We start from the raw sequence: 22,274 nt of genomic DNA on the forward strand, positions 1-22,274 counted from the left end.
GAAATGCAAATTAAAACTACACTGAGATTCTCTTTCACTCTAGTCAGAATGGCAATTATCAAGAATACAGTAACAATAAATTGGTGAGGATGTGGGGGACAGAAAATGCTCACACCGTGTTGGAGGCACTGCACATTGGTGCAACCCCTCTGGAAAGCAGGATGGAGATTCCTCAAGAAACTAGGACTGGAACCACCCTCCTACTCAGTTATACCTCTCCACAGAATATGTCCAGAGGATTTAAAATCAGCATACTACAGGGACACAGCCACATTAATGTTCATGGTAGCACAACTCACACTAGCTAAGCTATGGAGCCAGCCTAAATGCCCACCAACAGATGAATAGATAAAGGAATTGTGGGGTGTATACATGGTGGAATATTACTCAGCTTTAAAAAAGGATGACTTCATAACACTGGCCAGTAAATGAATGGATCTGGAGATTATCATGCTAAAGTAAAATAAGGCAATCCCCCAAAACCAAAGGGCACATGTTTTCCCTGATATGTGTTATCTACCTCACAAGGAATGGGGGTCCAGAAGAGAAGTTCACTAGATGTGAGAAAGGGGGAGCAACAGGAAGGGAGGGGACATAAGAACAGGAAAGAGAGTAGCATGAAGTGACCATAAAGTTTCTATTTAATTGTATGAAAATACCTAAGTGAATCCACCCATCCTGCCACCCACACGAATGGGGTCCTAAGGAGAATAAGGTATATTTTTATGTTTGGAGAAGTTTACCACAATGGACTCTATGGTCATGTATATCTAAGATGAACCAATAAAACAGAAGAAGATAAACAGTACTGAAAAGGACCATGGGACCAAATTGATAGCATCATAGTCGGATGAGGAAATGTCTTTAGGTACATTCCAGAATTTTCTAAACCGCTCCCCCATTGGATGCTGTGAAAGGTGTTGGAGCCTGTGGGAAGGTGGAGGTTCAGGGTGCTGCAGGGAGAAGAAAGGACCACCCCCCCTTCATCTGCAGGTGTCCCAGGGGGCAGGTAACCTCGAGGCCTCCATGGTTAACTAAGGCAGAGAGGAGCAGGGTGCATTGAGTCTATAGAGTTATTTTCCAAATTAGGAAAATCTGGAGTTGTCTTTCCTGGACTCCCAGTCAAACGCAAATTGTTTTTCGTTAAGAGAGAGACCCTTGCGCCCCTCTTAAGGAGAAGTCTTCTCTGTATTATGTGACTTTTTGCACCACTGAACTGGTGGGACAAGACCAGAGCTCTCTTTGGAAACACATCAGCTTTGTTTGCATCAAGACAAGCAGGTAGGGTCTCTCTCTTTTTTTTCTTGATAAGTGCAGCATATTCAGCTGATACTAAGGATGCACACCTGGACAGGGTGTCTCTGGTTTTTGGAGGAGGCAGGATCCCATTGCCTGGGAACCAGGGAGAGCACCCAGGATGGCCTTGATCTGTGCAAGACTGTTATCCTGTGGCCACTGCAGGTATTTCTCTCAAAAAGAAAGAAAACAAAAGTGGCATATGCCTGTCATTGCAGCGGCTAGGGAGGCTGAGGCAGGAGGATGGGGAATTCAAAGGCAGCCTCAGCAAAAGCAAGGTGCTAAGCAACTCAGTGAGACCCTGTCTCTCTAAACAATATTCAAACTAGGGCTGGGGATGGGGCTCAGAGGTCAAGTCCTCTGAATTCAACGCCCAGTGTCCAGAGAGTGTGGGAGCCCGGGTGCAGCTGGGGTTTACCCAGGTCTGCGCTCTCAGGGTCTCTTCTATGCTGATCTCTTTACTCTGCCTCCAGCCTCAACGTGGGCTCCAGATAGATTCAACTCAGCTGGAGGAACATCAGCGCTCATGCTGCCAACCTGGTCGGAGCCTCCTCCAGGGCGCCTGCCATGCCCAGTCCAGAGCCTCCACCACTGGGCAGTTCCCAAGGGGCGAAAGGCCAGTTCTGCTTGGAGAATTTTGCACAGATGGACAGAGGACAAGTCAGCACCCAAAGACGCTCTGGGAGGTCTTATTATAGGAGGAGGCCCAGGTGGTGAAACTTTCAAGAAATGACTTCAATTTCCTAACATCAAAACCCAACAGAACTTAGAATTCTGGTCACCCTGACCCTAACCCAATGCCCAGACCTCAAAAGGAAAAGAAAAATGTTGCACCCAAACCCTGCCATTCTTGTTTCCTCCTCGCCCTGAGCAGATATCACCCCCCTGTCACTCAAAAAGAAGGCTCTCTGGGCTCAGGCTGTAGAGAGCGGAGACTGACTGGTTCCCTGTCCAATCAGAAGCCCCCGTGCTGAGCGCTGTCCAATCCTGAGCGTAGCCAGCAGCAGGGGGCGGGCCTCCGCGCTCGGAATGGGATTTATTTCTCCGTGGTCCGCGGTTCCACTCAGATTCCTGCAGTTGGACTCAGGCTTCGCTCGTGCCCAGGATCCCGGGTGGCTCTGCCATGCAGGAGCCGAAGCTCCCCAGGGCAGGCTTGGGGGCTGGGCACCAGGGGATGGTGAGTGTGCAGTGGCACCTGGTGCCTGGACAGGGAGGCTCAGGAGGGAGGCGGGGCAGGGAGTCCATCTGGCGGGACCCGCTGTGTGGGGAACCCGAGTTGGCGGACCCTGACTCTGAGGGCTCTCTGCAACCACAGGCCTGAGCCCATTGGGGACAGTGCCCCTCTGTCCCCCTGGCTAGCCGGGTGGAGAATTTGATAGTGGCGGAGACTCCTGGCAGCCTCCCCATCCCCTGGGGCAGCCTCAGCCCCTGCTCAAGTCCTATCTCTCTGGCAGGTGAGGGAGGCAGCCTGGCGTCTTCCCGGGCTGTGGTGATTGACAGGTGGCAGCACTAGAAGAATCCAATTTCAAGCCAGGCGATGGCGCACACCTGTCATTCCCAGAGGCTGGGGGTGCGGGCTGATGCAGGAGGATTTCGAGGTGAAGGCCAGCCTCCACAAGTGGGTGAGGCACTTAGAGACTCAGGGAGACCCTGCCTCGAAATCAAATGCAAAATAGGGCTGAGGATGGGGCTCAGTGGTGGAGTGCCCCTGAGTTCAATGCCCGGCACCCCCCCCCCCAAAAAAAAAAATCAAATTTCCAAACACCATTTTCCTGCAGGAGGGAAGTTGCGGTGAACAGGGACCTTGCCTATTCCTAAGCTAGTTTTGTGGAGTTTATTTATTATTATTATTATTATTTTGGTGGTTGTTGTGTTTTGGTAGTTAACAGAAGGTTGCTTTACCACTGAGCTCTCTCCCTGGTAGTTTTTAGTTTTTATTCTGCCCGCTGGTCTAGCTAAGTTGCTGAGATTGGCCTGGTTAGGGTTGGATTGATAATGACTTTTCTGTTGCAATTAAGTGCATGATTTTTACAACCACGTGGTTTCGTGGGTGGACTCTGTTGACGTCGTGATTCCTTGATGACAATTGTAACAGAACAGCTTCACAATGCACGTGTTAGGTAATAACTTCTTCTTATTATTTTTTTCTCTTATAATTTTTTGTTCTTATACTTCAAAAGTTTCTTGGTTAAGTTTACATATATTTAACTTTGTGGATGAATTTTAGGATTGGGTGCTTCTATTAAGAGTAAAGCATGCTGGATTGTTTATTAGTGCATCAGAGTTACACATAATACCACCTGCATATGGCACCCGTGTAGAACTTACCCATGGTATTTAACACTATTTTTAAGCTGAATATCCCATGACTATTAATGTATTATCCTGTTCCTATGAACTGATTTCAGCAACTCCCTGTGGCGAGGGCTATCTTGTCTTTAATGGCAAAACACTTTCCACAAATAATTAAGAAGCACTTAAATTCTTTGAGTTTATTAGAATTCTTTTGTTTCCTATCTTCATTGATACTGTTTAATTTTCTCTTTGATAGGTGTTTATTTCACATTTCTCAGGTTTTAAAGATGTTGGACTCTTTATTCTCATTATGGAACACACGGGTATCTCCTCTACAAATTGGCAGCTCAAGTCTCCTCTCTGAATTTCTTCTGTGGTGGATTTCAGAGTCTTGGGACCGTGAGAACCACAACTCCGTGGGCTCTTTCCTACCCAAGGGGCTGGGTTCTGCAGGGGTCTCAGGTTTTTCTTCCCCCTGAGCTTTTCTCTCTTTTGGGGGGGGGGCATGGGGCATAGTGTATTGAACGCAGAGCCCCTTTCCCACTGAGCTACATCCCTCGTACTTTTTATCATTTATCTTGAGACAGAGGCTGAGACTGGCCTTGAACTTGGGCCTCAGCCTCCTGACTGGCTGGGATTACAGGTGTGTGCCCTCCTGCCTGGGTCCCCCTATATGTTCTAAATATAATGGAAGCAAAATGTCAGATCCAGAAGCCCATCTCCCAGATGAAACCTGTACACATGTATCAATGAATCCCTCAAATTCAAGTCCCCTGTCCCCATTTCCAGTACAAATATGTGAGTGCATGTGTGTGTGTGTGTGAATCTCCCCTCCTCTCCCAGGCCAGACACCTTGTCAGAATGTCTTTGGGCTGAGTGTCCCCGCTGTGGACTGCATATCCTAGGGGTTCTCAAGCCCTCTGAGATTTTCCTGGTCTTGTTTTGTCTCTGCCTGACACGAGGATCCCACACCTGGCTCATCTGAGGTCTCCTGAGCGTCTGGTGCATATCAGCCACCTGTGGACCTATGAGCAGGTGCATTTAGGGGAAGTAGTTTCTCAGGGGAGTAGGAGATGTCCCTGTGACTGGGAGGAGTCTCCTTATCCAGAAGCCACTTCAGAAGTTCCCTGTCCTGACTCCTGTGGATACTTGAACATCAGTGGGCATGCAGCCATTTATGAACACACTGGTTCAAGTTCCTTTGGAAATGCATCCAGAGTGGTCGTTAGCTTTTAAAGTACCCCATGCTATTTTTTAAAATGGCTGCACCAAACTGATATTCTAGCCCCATGGGAGCGGGTCTCTTTCTCCATACCCACGTCGTTGGAGGACTAGTTCCTTCGCCTATTTGATAGGAGCCTTTCCCACAACTGGAGTTGGGCTGCAGAAACTCTCCTACTTGGCTGGTGACTGAATTTCTGATGCAATTTGTTAGAACCCAGGCTGCCTGTGCTAACTGCAGGAAGGTGGTGCGAGCCTATTCTAGAAAGAAACAGGGTTTTGAACCTTTTGCTGCACTCCTGGTGTGGATTGTAGCACAGGGAAATACTCAGACACCAATGTGAAGCCCCTTCTTTGTGATCCAGGGAGATATGCACATGCACAGTTGTCACTGCTTCCAGAGCTTGGTGGGTTAGGATGGAGTCCATGAGATGGGAAAAATGTTGGGATCCTGAGTGCCTGGATATACTCCTTCCAGAAAGAACTGGTTAGACCTGGAGTTATTACTGAGGTAGTGGGGAGAGGGCTCAGGCTAGCTGCTGGGTGGACTGCATTTGTCCTGTCTATTCTTAGGGACTGGCTAGAGAGAAGCTCAACTGTTAGCAGCCACAGTTTGCAGATCATGCTGCAGATCCCTTCTAGGGATAAACTGGGACTTGACCTCACTCCCCTTCTGCCCTGGTCCCATGGATAAAGCTCATGACCCTCCACAGCCATAGAAAAGCACTCCATTTTCTCTTGTCCTGATACTTGTGTATATCCAGCTCTTTCTTCTATGAGCACCAGACAAATTGCTTTTCCAGCTACAAGTCATTTCGTGTCCCATGTGCTCCATTTCTTACCCCAATTCAGTTTTCCTCTACTCTGGGTGCCACTGGATGGGGGTATTCTGTCTGAATTATGTGGCACATTGCTCAAGGCAGGACTAATGCCCACGTGTCCCCCAACTTTGCCTGCCCTTTGGATGGCAGAGATTTTCTGAGTGGTCCAATGCATAGGTCTCTCAGTCCATTACAACTTTATTTAAGAGGGACTCAAAACAGAAGTAGGTGTTTATTTGCTGTATCCATGTGTGAAGGGAATCCAGGAGCCTCCTATTCTGGTATAATTTTGAAATATAATCCTCCTCAATATGTGCTTCTTTGGGATGCTGGAGTGTAATCCAGTACCACGCACGTCCTGCACCCAAGCCCTACCAGTGCTCTGCGCCTCCAGTTCCCACACCTCCCTTCACATTGGGTTGCCTTGTTCATTCACATGAAACCCTCTTCCAGAGATGGTTGCATTTATCTAGGCCTTTTCAATGCACTTCATAATAAAAATGACATTTACGTACATATGGAGTCATCTATGAAATTTCTGCATTGTGATTTTTTTTGGTCCTCAAATTATTGCAATATGATAATTTTATAGCATGCATTAGTGCCTGGTAAAAATAGCTCCTGCTTTTGCTCTTAGAGTTCAGAATTCTTGGCTCATTTCATATCAATTCAACCTTCCAGGAGAATTTTCACACTGTTTGCTTTGGTCTCTTCTTCAATGAAAAGGAAATCATGGTGAAATTTTCATGGGTGTTATCATAGATGAACCTGAGGGAAGCTGTCCTGTTTATAATGAGGAGTTTTATTATCTATAGCCAGGATGTGTAATTCAGTCTGTTATGTGCTGATCTGTATTTGTATTTTTCAAATTCTGCAGATGTACTATGTAAGTATGCTTATATGTGAAATGTGACATTTATGTGACAGCTATATAAAACTGACATGGTGTTTCATAGCATTTGTCAAACTGTATGCAATATGGCAAACAAAATGTGGCTGATTGCCAGAAATGGTTATTTTTCATAGTTTATTATTTATCTATTACCAAATGCACATCCTCTGTCACCAGGCCCTGGGTCTCGACTCTGGAGGAGCGTGCTGTGTCCCCATATGGACAGGTGCTGTAGGGTCCACATCTGTTTCTGGGGGCCTTCATGATAACCCCACATGTTCTTCAACACTGTCTCAATTTGTGTTCATTGTGACTTTATGGTGCAGTCCCTCCTTTCTAAAGACGTTGATTGCTTTGTGATGAAGGGACATTTAGATACCTGCCATTTGAAGGGGCTGTTCACGGCTCTTGCCTGCGTTTCTCTTGTAGTCTCTGTTCTCCTTTCTTAGAAGAGTTTGGTTAAAGGTGAGGCAATTGGTTTCTTTCATCTGTCACTTCTCCTTGTTCTCTTTAATGGAGTCATTTGAGGAATAGAATTTTAGTTTTCATATATACAATTTATAAGATTAAAAATATTTTTTCTGTAACTTTGAAAAGAACTATTTTTCATTCATTTTTTCCTTTTGTGAAACTGGGGATTGGAACCAGGGTGCCCTGTTACTGAACACTATCCTCAGTCCTTTTAAAATTTTTGTTTAAAAAAATTTAATTTTTTTTTTAATTTTTAAAAATTGCTACTGCCTATTTATTTTTAAATTTAGACAGGGTTTCACTCAGTTGCTAGGGTAAGCTTCACAATTGTGATCCCCCTGCCTCAGCCTCCAGACCACTGGATATATCAGGTATGTAGCACCAAATGCATCCTGTCTCAGTTAGTTTCTTTCTTTCTTTCTTTCTTTCTTTCTTTCTTTCTTTCTTTCTTTCTTTCTTTCTTTCTTTCTTTCTTTCTTTCTTTCTTTTTCCTCTTTCTTTTTTCTAGATGTTTTTTAGATCATGATTTTTATGGTTTTTATTATTTTTTGAATACATGACAACAGTGGAATGCATTACAATCCTTATTTCACATAGAGCACAATTTTTCATATTTCAAATTTTCATGAACTTTGTATAAAGATGTCCATCACATTCCATCATCCTTGCTAATCCCCTGTGCCCTCCCTTTCCCTTCCACCCCTCGGCCCTATTTAGAGTTCATCTATTCCTCCTATGATCCCCCTCCCTAACCCACTATGATTCAGCCTCCTTATATCAGAGAAAACGTTCGGCATTTTTTTTTGGGGGGGGGAGACAGGCTGACTTCACTCAGCATTATCTTCTCCAACTCCATCCATTTACATGCAAGTGCTATGATTTTGTTCTTTTTTAATGATGAGTAATATTCCATTGTGTATATAAGCCACATTTTATTTTATTCAGTCATCCACTGAAGGGCATCTAGGTTGACTCCATAGTTTAGCTATTGTGAATTGTCCTGCTATAAACATTGACCTGGCTGTGTCCCTGTAGTGTGCTCTTTTTTTTTCTTGGTATAGTCCGAGAAGAGAAATAGTTGGGTCAAATGGTGGTTCCATTCACAGATTTCCAAGGAATCTCCATACCGATTTCCAAATTGGCTGCACCAGTTTGCAGTCCCACCAGCAATGTATGAGTGTACCTTTCCCCCACATCCTCGCCAACACCTATTGTTGTTTGTCTTCATAATATCTGCCCTTCTGACTGGAGTGAGATGGTATCTTAGGGTGGTTTTAATTTGAATTTCTCTGATTGCTAGAGATGATGAACATTTTTTTTATATAATTGTTGATTGATTGTATATCCTCTTCTCAGAAGTGTTTTTTCAGGTTCTTGGCCCATTTATTGATTGGATTATTTTTTGGTGTTAAGACGTTTGAGTTCTTTATATACCCTAGATATTAGTGCTCTATCTGATGTATGAGGGGTAAAAAATTGCTCCCAGAAAGTAGGCTCTCTATTCTATTGGTTTTTTTATAGTCATATAATAAATTTTTTTATTTTATTGTTGGTTGTTCAAAACATTACATAGTTCTTGATATATCTATTTCACACTTTGATTCAAGTGGGTTATGAACTCCCATTTTTACCCTGTATACAGCTTGCAGCATCACATCAGTTACACTTCCATTGATTTACATATTGACATACTCATGTCTGTTGTATTCTGCTGCCTTTCCTATCCTCTACTATCCCCCCTCCCCTCCTCTCCCCTCTTCTCTCTCTACCCCCTCTACTGTAATTAATTCCTCCCCCTTGAATTATTTTTCCTTTTCCCCTCACTTCCTCTTGTATGTAATTTTGTATAACCCTGAGGGTCTCCTTCCATTTCCATGCAATTTCCCTTCTCTCTCCCTTTCCCTCCCACCTCTCCTCCTTGTTTAATGTTGGTCTTCTTCTCGTGCTCTTCTTCCCTAGTCTGTTCTTAATTACTCTCCTTATATCAAAGAAGACATTTGGCATTTGTTTTTTAGGGATTGGCTAGCTTCACTTAGCATAATCTGCTCTAATGCCATCCATTTCCCTCCAAATTCTATGATTTTGTCATTTGTTAATGCAGAGTAATACTCCATTGTGTATAAATGCCACATTTTTTTTTATCCATTCGTCTATTGAAGGGCATCTAGGTTGGTTCCACAGTCTTGCTATTGTGAATTGTGCTGCTATGAACATTGATGCAACAGTGTCCCTGTAGCATGCCCTTTTTAGGTCTTTAGGGAATAGACCGAGAAGGGGAATAGCTGGGTCAAATGGTGGTTCCATTCCCAGCTTTCCAAGAAATCTCCATACTGCTTTCCAAATTGGCTGCACCAGTTTGCAGTCCCACCAACAATGAACAAGAGTACCCTTTTCCCCACATCCTCGCCAGCACTTGTTGTTGTTGGACTTCATAATGGCTGCCAATCTTACTGGAGTGAGATGGTATCTTAGGGTGGTTTTGATTTGCATTTCTCTGACTGCTAGAGATGGTGAGCATTTTTCCATGTACTTGTTGATTGATTGTATGTCCTCCTCTGAGAAGTGTCTGTTCAGATCCTTGGCCCATTTGTTGATTGGGTTATTTGTTATCTTATTGTCTAATTTTTTGAGTTCTTTGTATACTCTGGATATTAGGGCTCTATCTGAAGTGTGAGGAGTAAAGATTTGTTCCCATGATGTAGGCTCCCTATTTACCTCTCTTATTGTTTCTCTTGCTGAGAAAAAACTTTTTAGTTTGAGTCCCATTTGTTGATTCTAGATGTTAACTCTTGTGCTATGGGTGTCCTATTGAGGAATTTGGAGCCCAACCCCACAGTATGTAGATCGTAGCCAACTTTTTCTTCTATCAGATGCCATGTCCCTGATTTGATATCAAGCACCTTGATCCATTTTGAGTTAACTTTTGTGCATGACGAGAGAAAGGGACTTCAGTTTCATTTTGTTGCATATGGATTTCCAGTTTTCCTAGCACCATTTGTTGAAGATGCTATCCTTCCTCCATTGCATGCTTTTAGCCCCTTTATCAAATATAAGAAAGTTGTAGTTTTGTGGGTTGGTTTCTGTGTTCTCTATTCAGTACCATTGGTCCACTCGCCTGTTTTGGTACCAGTACCATGCTGTTTTTGTTACTATTGCTCTGTAGTATAGTTTGAAATCTGGTATCGCTATATCACCCGATTCACACTTCCTGCTTAGCATTGTTTTTGCTATTCTGGGTCTTTTATTCTCCCATATGAATTTCATGATTGCTTTATCTATTTGTACAAGAAATGCCGTTGGGATTTTGATTGGCATTGCATTAAACCTATAGAGAACTTTTGGTAATATCGCCATTTTGATGATGTTAGTTCTGCCTATCCATGAACAGGGTATATTTTTCCATCTTCTAAGATCTTCCTCAATTTCTCTCTTTAGGGTTCTGTAGTTTACATTGTATAAGTCTTTCACCTCTTTTGTTAGGTTGATTCCCAAGTATTTTATTTTTTTTGAGGATATTGTGAATGGAGTGGTTGTCCTCATTTCCATTTCAGAGGATTTGTCGCTGATATACAGGGATGCCTTTAATTTATGCGTGTTGATTTTATATCCTGCCACTTTGCTGAATTTATTTATTAGCTCTAATAGTTTCTTTGTAGACCCTTTTGGGTCTGCTAGGTATAAAATCATATCATCTGCAAATAGTGATAATTTAAGTTCTTCTTTTCCTATTTTTATGCCTTTAATTTCTTTCGTCTGTCTAATTGCTCTGGCCAGTGTTTCAAGAACTATGTTGAACAGAAGTGGTGAGAGACGGCATCCCTGTCTTGTTCCAGATTTTAGAGGGAATGCCTTCAATTTTTCTCCATTCAGAATGATGCTAGCCTGAGGCTTAGCATAGATAGCTTTTACAATGTTGAGGTAAGTTCCTGTTATCCCTAGTTTTTTGAGAGTTTTGAACATAAAGGGATGCTGTACTTTGTCGAATGCTTTTTCTGCATCTATCGAGATGGCCATATGGTTCTTATTTTTAAGTCTATTGATGTGGTGAATAACATTTATTGATTTCCGTATATTGAACCAGCCTTGCATACCAGGGATGAATCCTACTTGATCATGGTGCACAATTTTTTTGATATGTTTTTGTATCTTATTCGCCAGAATTTTATGGAGGATTTTTGCATCTAGGTTCATTAGAGATATTGGTCTGTAGTTTTCTTTCTTTGAAGTGTCTCTGGTTTCGGAATCAGGGTGATGTTGGCCTCGTAGAATGAATTTGGAAGTTCTCCCTCTTTTTCTATTTCCTGAAATAGCTTGAAAAGTATTGATATTAGTTCCTCTTTAAAGGTTTTGTAAAACTCTGCTGTATACCCATCCGGTCGTGGTATTTTCTTAGATGGTAATCTTTTGATGGTTTCTTCTGTTTCCTCAGTTGATATTGGTCTGTTTAGGTTTTCTATATCCTCCTGACTCAATCTGGGCAGATTATATGACTTAAGAAATTTATCGATGCCTTCACTATCTTCTATTTTATTGGAGTATAAGGATTCAAAATAATTTCTGATTATCTTCCGAGAAGAGGAATAGCTGGGTGAAATAGTTTTTTCATTCCCAGATTTCCAAGGAATCTCTATATAGTTTTCCATGTTGTTTTCACCAATTTACAGTCCCACCAGCAGTGTATGAGTGTGCCTTTTCCCCCACAACCTTGCCAACACTAGTTGTTTGTCTTTATGATAGCTGCCATTCTGACTGGAGTGAGAAGATATCTTAGAGTGGTTTTGATTTGCATTTCTCTACTTGCAAGAGATGATGAACATTTTTTAAAATATTTGTTGATTGATTCTACATCCTTTTCTGAGAAGCGTCTGTTCAGATCCTTGGCCAATTTGTTGGTTGGATTATTGGGTTTTTTTGGTGCTTAGCATTTTGAGTTCTTTATATACTAGATATTAGTTCTCTATCTGGTGTGTGAGGGGTAAAAATCTACTCCCAGGATGTAGGCTCTCTGTTCACCTCAGATTTTATTTTCTGAGAAGAATGTTTTTAATTTGAATCTATCCCATTTGTTGATTCTTGGTTTTAATTCTTGTGCTATAGGCATCTTATTAAGGAAGTTGTGGTGGCCTTGCCCCATGTGATGAAGATTATGGCTTACTTTTTCATCTATTAGATTCCGAGTCTCTGGTTTAAATCCTAGGTCCTTGATCCACTTTGAGTTGAGTTTTGTGCATGGTGAGAGATGGGGTTTTAATTTCATTTTTTGAAAATGGATTTCCAGTTTTCGCAGCACCGTTTGTTGAAGAGGCTATCATTTCTCCAATGCATGTTCTTGGCACCTTTGTCTAATATAAGATAATTGTAATTTTGTGAGTTAGTCTATGTGCCCTCTATTCTGTACCATTGGTATACTGGCCTGTTTTAGTGCCATTACCATGCTGTTTTTGTTACTATTGCTTTGTAGTATAGTTTAAGGTCTGGTATAGTGATACCACCTGCTTTGCTCTTCCTGCTTATTACTGCTTTAGCTATTCTGGGATTCTTATTTTTCCAGATGAATTTCATGATTGCTTTTTCTATTTCTATGAGAAATGTCATTGAGATTTTGTTCATAATTGCATTCAATCAGTATAGTGTTTTTGGTTGTATGGTCGTTTTGATAATATTTATTCTGCCTATGCAAGAGGAAGGTAGATTTTCCATCTTGTAAGGTCTTCTTTGATTTCTTTCTTTAGGGTTCTGTAGGTTTCCTTGTATAGATCTTTCACCTCTTTCGTTAAGTTGTTTCCCAAGTATCTTATGTTTTCTTTTTTGAAGTTACTGTAAATGGGGTAGGTTTTCTTATTTCCTCCTTGAGGCTTTGCCACTGACATACAGAAATGACTTTTTTAAATGTGTTTTAATTTTATATCCTGCTGCTTTGCTGAATTCATTTTTAGTTCTAGAAGTTTTCTGGTGGTGCTTTTGGGGTCTTCTAGGCATAGAATCGTATTTTCAGCAAATAGTGCTAATTTAAGTTCTTTTCCTGTAGTTATTCCTTTAATTTCTTTCATCTGTCTAATTGCTTTGGCCAGAGTTTCAAGAAATATGTTGAATAGAAATGGTGAGAGAGAGCACCCCTGTCTTGTTTCAGTTTTTAGAGGGAATGCCTTTAGTTTTTCTCCCTTTAGAATGATGTTGGCCTTAGGCTTAATGTAAAGGGCCAGTATGATGTTGAGGTATGTTCTTGTTATCTCAAGTTTTTCTAAATTTTGAACATGAAAAGGTGCTGTTTTTTGTCAAATGGCTTTTCTGTGTCTCTTGAGATGATCATATGATTCTTATTTTTAAGTCTATTGATGTGAAGAATTACCTTTATTGATTTCTATATGTTGAACGAACCCTATATTCCTGGACAAACCCCACTTGATCTTGGTGCACGCCCTTTTTAATATGTTTTTGTGTTTAATTTGGCAGAATTTTATTCAGAATTTTTGCGTCTATGTTCATTAGAGATATTGGCCTGAAGTTTTCTTTCTTTCATTTGTCCCTGCCTGGTTTGGGGATCAGGGTGATATTGGCCTCATTGAATTAGTTTGGAAGTGCTGCTTCTTTCTGTATTTTCTGAAATAAATTGAAGAATATTGGTATTTTGAATTTCTTCTTTAAAGGTCTTGTTTAACTCCGCATTGTATCCATCTGGGCCTGGGCTTTTCTTGGTTGATAAGCTTCTGATAGAATCTTGTATTTTATCATTTAATATTGGTCTGTTTAAATTGTGTATATTTCCTGATTCAATCTGGGCATATCATATGACTTAAGTAATTTGTTGATGCCTTCAATGTCTTCTATTTTGTTGGGGTATACATTTTCAAGATAATTTCTGAATATCCTCTCTATTGCTGAGGTGTCTGTTGGGATAATACCTTTTTCATTATGTATGCTGGTAATTTGAATTTTCTCTCTCCTTCTTTTCATTAGCATAGCTAGGGGTCTGTCAGAGAACCAACTTTTTGTCAAGGTTTAATTGTTTCTTTTAATTCAATTTCAATTCTAATTTTAATTATTTCTTGCCTTCTACTGCTTTTGCTGTTGATTTGTTCTTCTAGGGCTTTGAGATGAAGTATGAGATCAATTATTGACTTTTTATTCTTTTAAGGAATGAACTCCGTGCAATGAAGTTTACTCTTAGTACTGCTTTCATAGTTTCCAAGTGATTTTGATATGTTGTGTCTGTGTTCTTGTTTACCTCTAAGAATTTTTTAATCTCCTCCTTGAAGTCTTTTGTAAACCATTGTTCATTCTATTGTACCAAATGGATTCACTCGTTGAACTGCTTATAGAACTTGAAATAATTCAAGTTTGTCTTTTCACGAGGTGGAAGTGTCACTTTACCTGTCTCCAAACATTAATATTTTATGAATATTTTACACATTGGGAATGTTTCATGGATGATACTTGAAACTAATTGTATTGGGGATCTCAATCTATCTCATGGATAGAAAGCAGAGAGAATAGCAACCAGACTGTCTTCAAAAGCTTTTTTACCAGTCTTTTTGTCTCCCTTGTGCACAATCACCTGATGAGAATATCTCTGACAAGTCTAATCTGCATCTGGAATTTCTGCCAAATTTCACATTCACTGATGGCAGAAAAGTTAGGAGTTGGGCTTTTATTCATTGCTTAAATTACGGTATATATCCTTAACTTCACTCTGATATGGAATATATATATATATACTTTTTTTGGACTTATGTATTTTCCTCTGAATTAGATAATGCAAAGTATCTTATTACATAATTAAAGTCACTCTCCTACATGACAGTCAGTTAACTAACTCTTAATTCAAATTAAAAACTGAATAGTGGTTTGGTCCATGTTCTACTTATCTAACAATTTTTATTTCAGGAGCCATTGACATTCGAGGATGTGGCTATTGATTTCTCTAAGGAGGAATGGGAATGCCTGGATCCTGCTCAGCAGAATTTATATAGAGAAGTGATGTTGGAGAACTACAGCAACCTAGTCTTTGTGGGTGAGCATAACTTTCCTTCAAAATTCCTAATTATCATTATTTAATTTTCTTCCCTTAAAGTATATCTTTTGGGAACTTCTCCACAAGAATGTGTTGCAGATTTATGCTTTCAATAAAGAAGATGGTGTAGTTCTTGGTGCTGACAAGAAAATGTTAACGATGTTTCCTTTAATTCTTAATGTTTTCCATTGGTGGCATGATATATATCTTTCACTTGAAATATGGTTGATTTAGAGGAATGCAGTGATGTCAACTCCTGTGGCCCGCATATAGCAGAGGACATAGTTGAGGTAGGGGAGGAAGCCTATAATCAAAAATGTTCATTGAGACATTATCCAGCAGAAAATATTTTTGAGAAGCTTTGAATTCTTTCTCTTGTTATCAGAAAAACCTGTCCTGTGTTTTGTGCTTTAAAATTATGTAGTATCCTGCTTTTCCTCCAGTAATGTCTCCATACATTCAAATTAACAACAAAACATTCCCCTTGCCTTGTGAGTGTCAATATTATCTGACAGCTCTTCAGATTCTTTTAAAAATATTTTTTGTTGTTAATGAATTTCCTATTTATCCATATATGGTGCTGAGAATTGAACCCAGGGCCTCACACGTGCTAGGCAAGCTCTCTAACACTACTCTACAACTCCAGCCCTTCTTCCATTATTTGCAGGAAAGTTTTGCACATTTCTGGAGACCTCTAGGTCCACCTATTGTAATACATTACTATCGTAAGTCAGTTTCTCTAATCTTATTTGTACATTTTTTCACTAAAATTTCCTTATCAGTGTTTTTTCTGATGTGTGTAATGGATTTTCTGTGAAATTATCTGCCATGGAATGAATGTCAAGTTGGACAAAGACTGCTGTTTTGAGAGATGGTGTAAGTTTTATTTGAGTTAGAGTATTTGTAAAATAATACATTGGTAGATATTTACAAATTGCTTGTTTTTTTTTTCTTTTTTTTAATTGTATACAGTAGGTTCCCTGTTAAGGACTGGGTTTCCTCATATCAGTTAATTGCTTCACAAACTAAGATATGTATGATTAATGTTTGTATTGCCAATAATATTATATGTGCTTTTGCTTGTATAAATATTAAGCCTCTTTTGTCCATGACTTTTGTATTTTATCTTGATTGGCTTTTGATTCTGCCCATGTATGTAGAAACTGAAGTTTTCTATGCATAAGTGTAATGGGGATTGATGGCAGTGATACTCTCATGCTGAACTATACCCCAAGCTCCTTTTACCTCATATTTGGAGAGAGGTTCTCACTAAGTTATTGAGGATGTCTTGAATTTGCAATTCACTTGCCTCAGACTTCCTAGTAGCTGAGATTACATGCATGCTCATCATTTGTATATGGATGAGCTTGTTCTTATTTATAGGATAAAGACCACATTATTTGAAATGTAGCTTTGAGAAATGTTGCAATTCTCTTTATCTTTTAATTTTCATTGTAACGAAAACCACAACATAAAACTGTCTCCAACATTTTAAATATACATTTCAGTAAAATTAATTTAAATTTTTATTAATAGATCTCTACAAAGTTTACATCTCAAAAAAAAAAAAAAAAAAGAAAGAATGCCTAGAAAGCAAGGGCTCATTTCTGTCATCTCATCACAAAACTATTCTCTTTTGTTCAGAAAGCTGCTTCTTTAGTTTACAGATGTTTTCACGTTCTAGAATTCTGCAGTATTCTCTCTGTGACATATCAGTTAACCTAGTATACATACATTTTGTAAAATTTATACTTAGAATAAATTCTTTGACTTCAAAGTTCTATAATTTCTATATTCCAATATTGCTCATCATTCTTCTCAAGGGATATTTGGTTTGTGTCCCCCATGATGGCTCTGTTGAATAACAATCTAACAACACTAGTGTGCGATGTTTTTATTTGCTATTGATGTGAGGGCTTATTGCCACACTCACTAAGAACTCCGTTTACCTGACTCTGTGTTTGCATTTACAATTGAATGCTGTAACTTTTAGTATATTTTTTAGCAGGGAAATAGTCTTATTTGTATTTTGGGGGATATTTATACAATTTAAAGGATAGATTTCTCTGCAAAAATTTTTTTTTAACAATAGGAGGTTGACGAATACTACATGGAGCCTCTAGTTAACTTTAAGTCATATAAACATCTTTAAATTTAATTTTTCAATTTTGAACAACAGCATGCCCAAGAGTGTTCAATCAACTGACACATATTTAGGGATTTTTGAAAATCCCTACCACTTTTGATTGCAAATATTTATTCCATGTTGGTTACAAAATAACTATCACTTAAATATTTATTAACCTTTGTTTTAATATATAAAATTGATCTAAGCAGCATAATATCCCACTTGTGATTATGAACACAGATTCTATAAGTCTATAGTAGTTTCAAAATATTTTCAAAGTCTTATGCTTTGTGATTACCATTTTGCTTCACTGTATTTCCCTTTTCAGTAAGTGGGGATTGATGTCTCTTAGTATGTCAGTGATTCTTTGTTTTCACTCAACCCTCTCGGTGTTTTCTTTGTGTGTTTGGGAAGTATGAAGTACGTAGCAAATGTATTTACTCTTAATTCAGAACCTATGGAAAGGGTCCTTTTCTCTCTTTTGCCTCTTTTCAAAGTTATTTTTAATTTAAAATGTCTTCTATGTCCTATAACTGCCTTAAACTATGTTTTGTGTACTATAATTTAGACAGCCCAGGTTTTGTTTGATCACTTTTGTATGTGTTATTATTATATCCCTTTGTTTTCATTATGTGTGTGTTCTTAGATTTAGAGTATCCTGTAGACTATGTACAGTTGCAATATTTAGAGTTAATTCAGATATCCAAGTTTTGTTTTAATCAGAATTTTGTAATCTTGCATTTGCCAACAAAAAACTCTAAAAATGAAGAATTTCGTACTCATACTTTGTATGAGTAACAACTTGACTTCACTTTATTAAAAAACTGAACATATTTATGTCCTTTTAAAATCATATTTTTGTTACAGGTATATATGCCTATTAACAGTATTGTTGGTATGTTTTTTTCTTTCAAATTCTATTGCAAAATTACATGTTTGGATACCTGTCATTACAATAAAATAGAATTATTTTTGCCAAGAAATGTTTAAAATTTTATATGACTTATGATGGTGTGCACTTACATTTTATTATGAAGGATTACCGTTAGTACTTTTTGGAGAACAGATCCAGTGTTGATGAATAGTGTGTATATTTTTATATGTTTAAAGTCTTCATTTTCCTTCTCTTTTGAAAGGTAGTAGCTGTGAATATAATGTCTTGGTTGATAATTTTATTCTTTCATCCCTTAAATATAGATAGGCTCAAATTCCTTCCTGTGTTGTGAAGATTCGACTAAGGATTTCACAATTATATGGTTACACATTTCTAGGTGACCCATCTTTTTCTCTTGGATGCTCTCAGTATCCTGAGTTTTTAAACTTGGATTAAAACCTACTTTGAGTCTTTACAACTTGGAGAAAACTGAGCTGCTTGGATGTTTCATATTTTCTATTTTCTGAGATGTGTTTATTAGTACTGGAAAGAGAAATAAAGGGCGATTTAGCACTTTGCATTTTTTACTCTGGCCTTCAAATTTTGATGCTCTAGCTCAACCTCCTATGTTGCTATGTACAACCACCCCTGACTCTTCCAGACGTTTTCTAAAGAAAGTCTTTCAACCTACATTTTCTGATTATTACTATTAACAATTCTTGACTAATTTTATTCTGTTTTTTTGTGTGTTGGTTTAGTTCGGTAAACTTATTTTAAATGATAATTGACTATTCCCTTTGAGTGATTCATAACTTTGCTTACAGTTGATTTAGCCATGTTTTTTTTCTGTTGGTAAGCAGGAACCCCTTTTTGAATAGTCCCCAAATATTCACATATTTTATGTTTTTATATTTTAATGAGACAGAAGAAAGTTGATAGATTTTTAAAATATATTCTAAAGGAGGAAAATCTTTGTGTAACACAATGTATTTTTCTCTACTATATTACTCTCCATAATAATGTACTCATCTTGGATACTGTGAACACAAAGATGATTAGGAAAATCTTCAAAATAATTTTCTGTTTGTATTTTTATTTGATTTGTATATTTCTACAATAATGATGGAGTTGGATTTAATAATCGACTCCCCTGCTGATGGTATTTTTTGCTGTAATTTCTTAGGTTTTCAAAATATACTCAGCCCAGTACAGTAAGTAAACATGTTTGTTATTTTTATTTATTACAGCCATGACTTCTCATCATCCTCGACAAATTTTACCAGAGCAGGGAATAAAAGAGAGAGAGGGAAGATATGGAAAGTGTGACTTTGACAATATACAACCAAGAAAACAATGGGAAAATATAGGTGAGAGTAAAGTTCAAAAATTGTATTATAATAGACAAAATCAATCAGTAGTCCCTATTTATGATAAAAATTTTATGGTCAAAAGGCACCACAGACAATTAATATCTGAAACAAAAATTCAATGTATTCCAATTATTTTGAGGAGATTTATATGTTTAAGAATAAATCCACAGCCATTTTTGAACTGAAAGGGATAGTGGAAAATTTGAAATCTAGTCCATGCATTAGTTTTCAACTTGGGCAATTATAAAAGTAGCACTGATTTAAAATTCCACTCAAACATTTGCACAGAAAAGTTGTTTCTAAAAGTGATCCTTTTGGGAGTTTCTTTATAGAATGTCCATTTTTCTGAAACAAAAGTTGAATTTCTCCTTGTGCCCAAATGGATAATATTAAGAATTGTAGAAAAGTTTCTACTTCCCCACTTCTGCTCAATGACAATTCTGATACAGATTTGTGGAAAGTGCACTATATAGATAATGCTATAAGTAACACAAAAAGCCATGTCTCTACCCTGAGTAATGACCAGTATATTTATATTGGTGATAAAAATTATGAATGTAGAGAAATCCTAGTCCTTGTCGAAAGGAAATTTACCAAGATGAAAAATGTAGGAAAGTCTTGCTTCAGTGATCAAAAACTATTATTCATTAAAATATTCATATCCAAGTCAAAACCTGCAAGTGTAAGATATGTGAAAGGGCTCTTAACCACAGTGCAGAGCTTGCTTAATACAAGAAAATTTATAGAGAAAGAGAGCCCTATAAGTATACAAGATATTGAGAGAGCAAATTCTTTGATATATTTTTTAAACACAGCAGATAGTATGACAGTGATAAATTCTACAAATTTAAAGAATGTGAAAAAACTTTTAGTGAAAAGTTACAACTTGTTAAGTATCAGAGGATTTACACTGAAGGAGAGACCTGTAAATGTAAAAAGTGTGGGAAAGCCTTAAAAAGTTTTTCAACCCTTACTCAACACCAAAAAATTTATTCTGCAGAGAAAACCTACCAATGTGAAGAATGCAATGCACTCAAGAACTTTACTCAACATCACAGTGTTCATTCAGAAGATATGCCATGCAAATGCAAAGAATGTGACAAAACTTCTAATAAAAGCTCAAATCTTATTTGTCACCAGTGGACAAACCCTGAAATGATGCCCCACATATGTAAACTATTTTGCCAAGGTTTCAGTCAACACCCAAGCCTTAAAAATTACCAGAGAATTCATACCGGAGAGAAGCCCTACAAATGTAAAGTGTGTGGCATGAGCTTTAATAGAAACTCAAATTTTGATCGCCACAACAGGATTCATACTGGAGAGAAACCCTACAAATCTAATGTGTGTGGCAAGAGTTTTAGTGAAAAATCATCATTTACTCAGCACCAGCGAATCCACACTGGAGAGAAGCCCTACAAATGTAAAGAGTGTACCAAAGCTTTCAATAGCATCTCACAGTGTAATTGTCACAAAAGGATTCATACTGGAGAGAAGCCCTACAAATGTAAAGTGTGTGGCAAGAGTTTTAGTGAAAAATCATCACTTACTAAGCACCAGCGAATCCACACTGGAGAGAAGCCCTACAAATGTAAAGAATGTGGCAAAAGTTTTAATCAAAAAATAGATCTTATTCGGCACCTGAGAATGCACACTGGAGAGAAGCCCTACATGTGTACAGTGTGTGGCAAAATTTTCCGTCACAAATCATCACTTATTCGGCACCAGCGAATCCACACTGGAGAGAAGCCCTACAAATGTAAAGAATGTGGCAAAGCTTTTAATACCATCTCACAGCTTAATTGTCACAAAAGGATTCATACTGGAGAGAAGCCCTACAAATGTAAAGTGTGTGGCATGAGCTTTAATAGAAACTCAAATCTTGATCGCCACAACAGAATTCATACTGGAGAGAAGCCCTACAAATGTAATGTGTGTGGCAAGAGTTTTAGTGAAAAATCATCACTTACTAAGCACCAGCAAATCCACACTGGAGAGAAGCCCTACAAATGTAAAGAGTGTGGCAAAGCTTTTAATAGCATCTCACAGCATAATTGTCACAAAAGGATTCATACTGGAGAGAAGCCCTACAAATGTAAAGAGTGTGGCAAAGCTTTTAATAGCATCTCACAGCATAATTGTCACAAAAGGATTCATACTGGAGAGAAGCCCTACAAATGTAAAGAGTGTGGCAAGAGTTTTAATACAAACTCAAATCTTGATTGCCACAACAGGATTCATACTGGAGAGAAACCCTACAAATGTAATGTGTGTGGCAAGAGTTTTAGTGAAAAATCATCACTTACTAAGCACCAGCGAATCCACACTGGAGAGAAGCCCTACAAATGTAAAGAATGTGGCAAAAGTTTTAATCAAAAAATAGATCTTATTCGGCACCTGAGAATGCACACAGGAGAGAAGCCCTACATGTGTACAGTGTGTGGCAAAATTTTCCGTCACAAATCATCACTTACTCGGCACCAGCGAATCCACACTGGAGAGAAGCCCTAGAAATGTAAAGAATGTGGCAAAGCTTTTAATAGCATCTCACAGCTTAATTGTCACAAAAGGATTCATACTGGAGAGAAGCCCTACAAATGTAAATTGTGTGGCAAGAGTTTCAATCAAAAATCATCATTTACTCAGCACCAGCAAATCCACACTGGAGAGAAGCCCTACAAATGTAAAGAATGTGGCAATAGTTTTAATCAAAAAATAGTACTTACTCGGCACCTGAGAATCCACACTGGAGAGAAGCCCTACAAATGTAGAGAATGTGGCAAAGATTTTAATCAACAATCATCACTTACTCGACACCAGAGAACCCATATTAGAGAGAAGTCCTATAAATGTGAAGAATGGCAAAGCTTTTAATATTGAAGATCACATCTTACT

General features: G+C 38.5%; 1 protein-coding gene across 1 annotated transcript; it reads left to right on the forward strand.

The window, feature by feature from the left end:
- The first annotated feature begins 19,128 nt into the window (after positions 1-19,128).
- On the forward strand, positions 19,129-22,253 carry LOC144371306 (uncharacterized). Its single transcript, XM_078033696.1, is given in 2 exon segments — positions 19,129-19,168; positions 20,704-22,253. Coding segments are annotated over 2 exon segments (1,590 nt in total).
- Positions 22,254-22,274: the final 21 nt, after the last annotated feature.

The sequence above is a fragment of the Ictidomys tridecemlineatus genome, chromosome 16 (assembly GCF_052094955.1).
Source record: "Ictidomys tridecemlineatus isolate mIctTri1 chromosome 16, mIctTri1.hap1, whole genome shotgun sequence".
Taxonomy (NCBI): Eukaryota; Metazoa; Chordata; class Mammalia; order Rodentia; family Sciuridae; genus Ictidomys; species Ictidomys tridecemlineatus.